This window comes from Vigna unguiculata, chromosome 2 (assembly GCF_037176805.1).
Source record: "Vigna unguiculata cultivar grain cowpea cultivar isolate G323 ecotype 2 chromosome 2, ASM3717680v1, whole genome shotgun sequence".
Lineage (NCBI taxonomy): Eukaryota > Viridiplantae > Streptophyta > Magnoliopsida > Fabales > Fabaceae > Vigna > Vigna unguiculata.
The window spans coordinates 1,084,026-1,093,157 of NC_140793.1; the positions used below are offsets into that span (position 1 = coordinate 1,084,026).

Consider the following 9,132-nt stretch of genomic DNA (forward strand, 5'->3'; position numbering starts at 1 on the left):
CCCATAGAAATGTTCAATCTTTCAACAATGGTATAAATTGGATTTCAATGATATCAAATCGGATCAATATCATGAATCACAAAATCTGAGCTATTAAATCAACTCATGAAATAGTATAACATAGGAAGATCTTTTATCCATACTAAATAAAACAAAAAAACATTTATTCTTGATGAAAGTCCAAAATCCCTTTCCTTCCTTTTTCGGCGAAACAAATGAAAAAGCAGGGGGGAGCCCCAAATAAAATTTTGTTTATCAATTTGATTCCCTACAAATACACAAAAAAGGAATTTATTTTTTATTTTTTTGGATTTATATCCAACGGGATTGACGGGGCTCGAACCCGCAGCTTCCGCCTTGACAGGGCGGTGCTCTGACCAATTGAACTACAATCCCAGGGAAAGGGGTGTACTGTATAAATATTTTTACGGACCGTTTCTGTCAAACCTTTTCTTTTTCTATTTCGGATTTGAACCTTTTTGTTGTAAATGAAAAAAGCGCATTTTTTTATATATTGATATGTATATCGATATCCACTTTAGTGAGATCGACACAAATTACTCGTAATCCGTTTCTTATTCTTATTCTATTAACAAATCGATTGAAAATTGAATCAATGAAAAAAATATTTTTTTTTCAATTTTTCCTTATATTTTCTATTTACAGATCTTGACATGAATACCGATTATTAACAAGATTTTGAATTTGGGGAAGGAAATATGGAATACAGAAAAAAAAAAAGAAATAACCTTAGATATGTTTAATATTTTGATTCTTTCGTATCATAGCACATCAATCATTTCCAGAGAACTATAAATGGGTTATAGAATTTCATAGTGGATCGGCAAATTCTTGTGCCGAGCTGGATTTGAACCAGCGTAGACATATTGCCAACGAATTTACAGTCCGTCCCCATTAACTGCTCGGGCATCGAGCCAGCACAATAGGAAGAATACATTTCAGTTTTTATTGAAAATTTTTGATCAACTTCCTTTCGTAACACCCTACCCCCAGGGGAAGTCGAATCCACGCTGCCTCCTTGAAAGAGAGATGTCATGAACCACTAGACGATGGGGGCATACTTGCCCGACCGCCATTATACTACGTTCATAGTATGAACATGTTTTTGCAATTGTCAATATAATGATATGATTCGATAAAAAAAATATATTTTTCGTTCTTTCATAATTCCATAGAAATTTTTTATTAATCATTTATATTTCTAAATTTTCAAATGCGTACGAAACATCAAATAAAACTAACAAAATTTGATTAAAAAGACTAAATTCACGTATTTCGAAAAATGAATGACTAAATTGGTCCAAAATTTCTAAATGGACTAATTCCAAAATTCACTGAAAGCTAAAGGATCAAAAACATATTTAACCCTTATTATTATTATGTTTATGTATAATCATTGTATGTAAGATAATGATTTTAGTTATTGAATATGAAATATCTTTTTATGCATTTTTAGAGGTACATGTCTTGTAAGGTGACATGTTACTATTGTACTTTAACTATAATTTTCGTTGCTATTGTTTCTTTTCTTTGATTAGGTAAACTAATTAGAATTATTTCCATAAAAAATGAATATAAATTATTATGAAAAAATAAAAAAGTTTTTATTTTGCTTCATCATAAAAAAAAATTATTTTACTCATCACAAATGCAAGACAGCCTGTGAGACAGGGTGGACCAGAAAAGTAAACTCGATATTAAACTACGAGACAGACTAACCCGACCTGCACTTTACAGACCAAAACGCGCCGAATTGACCCACTTTGTCATCCCTAAAAAATAGTATAAAATGACCAATTAAAAGTTATAGAAGGATAAAATTTAGGATAAAAAATAGTATAGACAAATTAGTTTAAAAATAAAATAAGTGGATAAAAAACTAATATAAATTATATGTTCATGTGGCAGAAAAATAAATATAAATAAAAAAGAAATTAAAAACGTTAAATAACTAACAACTAACTTTTAAGACAATTGTCAATAAAAAATGAAAAATATAATAATTTTGCTAGTATTTTTTTCTTAATATAATAGATAATAGATTATGTCACGTGATTATTATTTTATTTTTTTATCTTCATGTTAAATAAATATGAAGTTTTACAGTAATGAAACAAGATAATAATTATCTCACACCATTAAATGATATATACTTAATTAAAATATATAAAAATTTTAAGTATTCTGTATATAACTTTAATTTTATAACAATTCTGTAAGGCCCATTTTCTTTCAGCTTGTGAGTTTTGGGCCTGGCCTTTTCGTAGGCCCAAGGCCAGCCTTGTAGGGAACCCCTGCCCTCTACCATCTCATTCACTCTCACTTGTCCCTTTTGCAGAAACGGCTTCCCCCTCACTCACCCTTGAACTCCAGTTAAGGCTCTGCTAGAGCATAAGTTCCCTTTCCTTCCAACTAGCTACTCTACTTAATACTCTCGGGTAAGTTGAACCTTGACTTCATCCTTCCTCTTTCTAGTTAAAAGACTCTGGGTTCGTCTTAGGTTTTCCCTAATACCCTTTATGTAGGTTTCAGTTCTGTAAGTTGCTCTGGAACTCGTTTACTCTTGCTCGGGTTGCTGTTCTCTGTGTTAGTACCCAAAAAGGTAAGGGAAGCTAGAAACTTGGTGTTTTAATTTTTTTTTTTTTTGCTTATTTCTGGACTGTCTTTGGGTCTGTGATGCTGGAATGATGTATGTTGGTTGTGTATGAATGTTTGGTGCGTGAGTATGTTGGTTGAGCGAGGAGTTGCATGTGCTAACAAGTGAGAAACCTGCTAATCTCGCCCAGGAGAGTGACCTTCGCCTAAGCGAGAGTAGCAGGGACTCACCCCTGGTTTTCAGTTCGTGTTGTCGCCTAGGCGACGGGTTTTAAAATTGAGCGAGGTGCAGTCTTGCCTAGGCGAGACGCTGTCGCCTGAGCGAGAACCCGCTGGAACCTTGTAGTGGCCACTGTTGCGCTCTCGCCTAGGCGAGGAGGGGTCGCCTTAGCAAAAGGAACCCTTTCGCCTGGGCGAGGACCTTTAACTTGGGCGAGATGTTGCGATAGGGACTGCTGTGTTGGTTGATGTGACTCTACATTTGAGTTAATTATTTTCTTTGCTCATAGTATTTGGCCATGCTTGGTGTGTATGCCTGAATGGGTTTGGAATGAAAGAGCTGTTAGGTAATAAGCTATGATTTTGTTGGATTGAATGCTGGTATGCATGTGATAAGTATGAAATGAGAAACATGATATATTTGTTGGTGAAATTTCATGAGAATTGGGTGATTGTAAGGCATGTGGAATGTGTTGGGGAGGGAGTTTCATGGGAAACTCTTGGTGACATATATATATGCCTAGTGTATACCTTGATATAGGAGATGTCTAGATAAAGGAGGGTATCCTGAACTCTAATAATTGTTCACGCTCACATAGAGCAGAATGGTTAATGTGGTGAGAGTGGCAGGAGGTCCTAGTCTTGGGACGGTTTGGGCCCAAGACAATAGAGGATTAACCCTGTGTGTGGTTGGGTGAATACCCCTTGCGTCTAGACTCTGCAGAGTTTAGAAACTGGCGCAGGCGCATACTTCCTTTAGAATCCTATATCAAGTGTATGATCCGGATATCGAGTCGTAGTAACTTGCATTTGTCTGCTCTCTTATGATTGAAATGTTTATGAGTCGATTGTTGATAATCTGCCTGGTCTTGTACATGTTGTATAATATGTTAAATGTTATTTTCACTAGCTTACCCCCTTTCGTTCTCTGTGTTCTTGTTTTGGCTATCTCTTTTGCGATGATCACCTCTTGGTGGGAGTAGATGGGAAGCACGCTGAAGGTGGACCTGATGGTAACAATGGTGCGGCATAGAGGGTCCTATCACCTCTGGCTTTCAATAGAGCATTTTAAGGCATCAGTGTTTTTTTTGTTTTCCGAGCTCTAGAGCTTTTCTTTTGTGTATTGCTGAACCCCTGTAATGTATGTTTTGTTAGAGGCATGTGTGATAGACATGCCTCCTTTCCTTTAAGAACTTCTTGGATGACTGTAATGGTAGTTCATTATGTGTATTGTTTCATCTGATAACTCTGTTGTTCCATATTATGCGATGTTTTGTTTAATAGATTGCTCTATTTAAATGGATGTCACAAATTCAATTGCAGATAAGTAAATTTATAATAAACTTTAAATTTAATTAAGACTAAAAAAATATGAGTATTGCAAAAGAATACACACAAAAAAAGATCTTTATTTAAAAGAAACTATAATATCTATTAACTTCTTTCAAATTCATTTTCTTCTTTGTTTCCCACTGTACATAAATAAATAAGTTATAAAAATTTGAATAATTGTACATAAATTAAAACATTTCAGTTTTAGAAATATATTTTAGTTTTATAAATTAGTTATTATTTTAAATTAAGATTAAAATATTATAAATATTTTATATTTGATATTATGTTATATTTTGTTTTATATATAAAGTATATTAAAAAAATTTAATAACAAATTTTTTATACAATATATCTTCTGTATATTTCATATATTTCATATTTTTCATATATATTTCATATCTTAAAAAGTTATAAAAATTTCGGCCACATTGCTTCATTCACAACATATAGTATTAGCTTCAGAAATAACATGCGATAACAGTAATAATATTAATTTATCACTTCATTTACAGTTGCTGAGTTGAGAAACATACTTACCTCACTAATTAATTGTTAATTGTGTAGAAATGGACTTGGGCCCAACGGTGTAAATAGTAGGTAATTCATCTTATGCCTTTATAAATTCTACCCAAAACCCTATATAAGAAAATTTCACTTTTTTCCCTTTTCAAATTGTGTAATCTAGAAGTTAAAGGTGACTTCTGAATTTCGAAGCCATTTTTCTTTCTTAGAAAAGACTTTCAGATTGTATAATTTAAAAATTGAAAATGAACTTCGGAGTTAAGAAAAAATAACTTTGAAACTATAAAATTTGAAAGTTATTTAGCTTCTGTATTGCACATATAAAAGTCTTTTTCCGTTTTTGAATTGTGCACATTGGAAGTCTTTTTAAGGAAATAAATGTTTTCAAATTATACAATCTCAAAGTTATTTTTTATTCCATGATTGTATAATTTGAAAATCATTTGTAACTTTTACAAATAACTTATGGATTATACTCTGAAAAGGATAAAAAATGAATATTTCTTATATGGGGTGATGCAATAAGAAACCGGTCCAACAAGAAAAGAAATTTATGGAGGTGTACTAAGAAATAGCCCAACATAAAAAGCTCATATTTCTTAATAAAATTTGGGGGTTTCTTTCTGCACTCCCAATATTTCTTCTGCACCTCTAAATATTCAAACTCTTCAATTTATGTCATCGAAAAATTAAATAAATAAATAAAATTTTAATTAGGTAAACGTAATAATTAAACAATTATGAAGTGGCAGAGGTAGTTGGCTGAGGTAGTTGGCTGCCTGAATTAATTGACAGTAGTGTTTGTACATGTATCGCTACACCCCCTCTTCTTTCACTTTCACTTTCACTTGCAGTAAAATAACTTTCGTTGTTGGCTGAAGTGTGAATTTTGCAGTTCAGGGTCCACTGGTATTTCACCACTTTGCTTCATTTCTTCTCAGAAAAAAGGTACGCATTACAAGATAAGTTTATATTTGATAAGTTTATGTTTGAGGTAAATGTTAGGTGAAAAAAAAAAAAAAACTGAGCTGGGTTTTTAATGTTCTACGCATGTTACAGAAGTCATTTTTCATCCATTAGCCATATACGAAAGTCGACTTCTAGAAGACAATAAAAAAATCCTACTTCTTGAAGTGGACATCCGGAAGTGTCTTGTGTAAAACAGAAGTGGACTTCCTTTATGGAAGTGAAGTTATTCTTTTCCATATACGGAAGTCGACTTCTGGAACACAATGAAAAAATTCCAATTTCCGAAAGTGGACATCCGAAAGTGTATGTGTAAAACGGAAGTGGACTTCCGGTACGAAAGTGAAGTTTTTTTTTAGTCTTACAGAAGTGGACTTCCGATCTTTAAAAAAGTTAATTTTTCGCAATTACAGAAGTGGACATTCGGAAATAAAATTTAATAGATTAAGAAGAGGGATATGATTACCTATTAATGTAGAGGAATGGTGAAGGGAAGAGGAAGACCAGAGAAAAAAACAGAGAGGGGTGTGGCTTGAGTGGCGACCTTAGAAGAGAGTGAGGAGAGTGATGCAAAGGATTTGGGGGGTGAGGTGAGGACGACGACTAGGTTTAGGTTAAAAAAGAGTGAAAAGTAATTTTCATTAAATAAAAGAGAGAAATGAGAGAAATGATTGATTTAAAATTTTAAAATGATCAAAGGGCAATTTTAAATTTTAAGAATGATTTAGAGGTGTAGAAGAAATATTGGGGGTGTAGGAAGAAAACCCCTAAAGTTTATTTATACTTACCGATAGAACACACCTGTGTCCATGATAAAATAATTATTTTAATTTATAATATTATTAAATTTAGATATGGTCATTTAAAGGATAAAAATGAAAATATAATTATTTTGATTTAAAATAAAGGTTAATTAAAGAATAAATTTGAAAAAAAATACAGAAAAAAGCGAATATATATATATATATATATATATATATATATATATATATATATATATATTTCTACGGAGAACAAATAAGAGATATTAGAGAATACAAATAGTACCTTACCTCAATCCTTGACCTGTCGAGCTAGTTCCTTCTTGACTTGTACATGTTATCTTCTAACGTAGGCGGTCTGGATCCTTAGGGGTTACCTACGGAGAGGGCTCCGACAATCAAGTCAACAAAAAGGCTCTTCCAAAGTCAAATCTCAAATTAGGGAATTAATGAAAGCGTACCTCTTAATGGCTGGGGTCCACATGTATTTATAGAGTTATTTATTATATCTTTCTGGTATGGTTTATCTTACCAGAAAAGATGGAGAAGTGACAGGTATCAAGTATACGTCATCTTTTCTTCTAACAGTGACTCCAAACTGCTCGGTCATGTCCAAATCCTCATTTTTCATTCCCATGGGAAGCTTCCAATCAAAGTGATACAACAAAAATGCAAGTGTGAGCTCAACACTGATCAGACCAAATGTGCTTCCTGGGCATATTCTTCTTCCACCACCAAAAGGAATGTACTCAAAATTGTTTCCTTTGTAGTCAACAGAGCTATCAATGAATCTCTCTGGATAAAACCTTTCTGCTTCACTCCAATGATTAGAATCTCTTCCAATTGCCCAAGCATTCACAATCACCTTGCTTTTGACTGGAATATGATACCCACTAATCTCACATGCTTCTCTACTTTCTCTTGGAAGTAAAAGAGGAGCTGGTGGATGTAACCTTAGGGTCTCTTTCACAACTAACTTCAAATATTTGAGTTCATCCATGCAAACTTTATCAACTCTTCCTTTCATATTGAATACCTCTCTCACCTCAACTTGTACTTTCTTCATTACTCTTGGATCCTTCATCATCTCTGCCATTGCCCAAATAATGGTAGTTGCTGATGTCTCTCCTCCAGAAGCAAACACATCCTGCAAAGTATAATTATCATGGATTTGACCTTTTTCAATGTTAAAGGTGTAGTTTTAAGTAGCTTAGATTGTGATAAACTAGGTAAACCTGTCAAACAAACCATGAAGTTGTTAAAGTGTATCAAGGATTGAAGATTAAGATTATCCTCACCAGGATTATAGCCTTGATATTGTCAATAGTTAAGCAAATATCCTGGTTACTTTCATTACCATCAAGGAATTTCAGAAGAACATCTACCAAATCTTCCTCTGCTTCACCTTTGGACTTTGCTGCTTTGTGTTCACTGATGATGTCTCCTAATATCCTATCTGTTTGTCGGTGCAGTCTCTCGAGCTTAGGCCTCAAACCAGTAACTGTTTGAAGCCACTCAGCTGAAGGAAACAGATCTCCTATGTTGAAACCTGATCCACTTACCACGGCTTCTTTCACCACTGATATGAATTCCTCTTGGTCTTTGCATTTCATGCCAAACGCAGCTCTTGACATGATGTTATACACCGATGAAAGCACTGCTTCAGTGAGGTTGAAGAGAGACCCTTTATGTGAATCGATGATTTTGACAAGATGGGTGAGTTCCTCTTCTCTTATTGGCTGGAATGAGCTCACACGTTTTTGGGTGAAAAGCTCCACTGTGCAGATTTTTCGTAGCTGTCTCCAATAGTTTCCATAGGGTGCAAAAATTATATCAGTGGACTCATAAGTTAGTATATCAGAAGCTAGAATTGTAGGCCTTGATGCAAAGATGAGATCATGGGTTTTCATGATCTCCTTGGCATATTCTGGTGAGGAAACAATGATTGTGAAGACCTCCCCAAGTTGAAGATGCATCAAGGGACCATATATTTTGGCCAAGTCTCTTAATTTTCTGTGTGGTGCAGATGAAAGAAGATTGTGTATGTTTCCTATGACAGGTAGCTTCCATGGTCCTGGTGGTATTTTTTGAGATGACTCAGTTTTCTTGAGATTGGTCCCTATTTTGAGTGCCAAAATAATGAAGAGGAAAAAGGATATTGCAAGACCAAACATGTGAAGTGGTTGAGACTCCATGGTGACAGAAGAGAGTGGTGAGGGAACTGAGAGACTTGATAATAAGATGAGGATTTGGTTGACTTTGTCTCTTGTTGTGTCTGCTTTCTAGAACTGCTGAAAATTTCGTTGTAAATACATCTTCACGATGACCACAACTTCTAAAATATGGTACCGTGCTTGAGAAATAGTGTTGTTTCATTTAAAGTTTCCGTGCAATCTCCAAATGCTTTTTGTCGTTTTCTTCTGAACGCTTATGTTCCGCTAACACGTCTAAAACATTGTAGTGCCTTATGTACGGGTGTCAAGCCGGTTGGCATACGGGTTTGCTTACTATATATGGAGCTAAAAAAAGGTTAGTTTTATTTTGTTTATTTTGTGTGAGTAAAAAATTTTAGGTTAAATTATTTTTTTAGTCATTCTATTTATTAAGTAATATCTGTTAGGTTAAATTAAAAAAATTTTGTCTCAATTTAATTCTTATTTTCTTAAAAATATTCTATTTCGTACTTGCCGTTAATTTTGACCAAATAATGTTA

The 9,132-nt window shown here is 33.8% G+C and overlaps 1 protein-coding gene and 1 non-coding gene across 3 annotated transcripts; both read right to left on the reverse strand.

Moving 5' to 3' along the window:
- Positions 1-322: 322 nt before the first annotated feature.
- TRNAD-GUC (transfer RNA aspartic acid (anticodon GUC)) lies at positions 323-396 on the reverse strand. Its single transcript has one exon. It is a non-coding gene; the product is annotated as a tRNA-Asp (tRNA).
- Positions 397-5,295: 4,899 nt separating this feature from the next.
- LOC114173300 (cytochrome P450 71D11-like) lies at positions 5,296-8,758 on the reverse strand. Of its 2 annotated transcripts, XR_014992123.1 has the most exons (3): positions 7,718-8,758; positions 6,881-7,566; positions 5,296-6,796 (listed from the first exon to the last, which is right to left on the reverse strand). XR_014992123.1 is itself a non-coding variant. In XM_085669605.1 (2 exons), the coding sequence occupies exons 1-2, from the start codon at positions 8,612-8,614 to the stop codon at positions 6,943-6,945; spliced, it is 1,521 nt and encodes a 506-aa protein (XP_085525731.1). In that variant the 5' UTR covers positions 8,615-8,758; the 3' UTR covers positions 5,296-6,942. The 2 variants fall into 2 exon arrangements, 1 of the variants encoding a protein (XP_085525731.1); XM_085669605.1 differs by having other exon boundaries at positions 5,296-7,566.
- Positions 8,759-9,132: the final 374 nt, after the last annotated feature.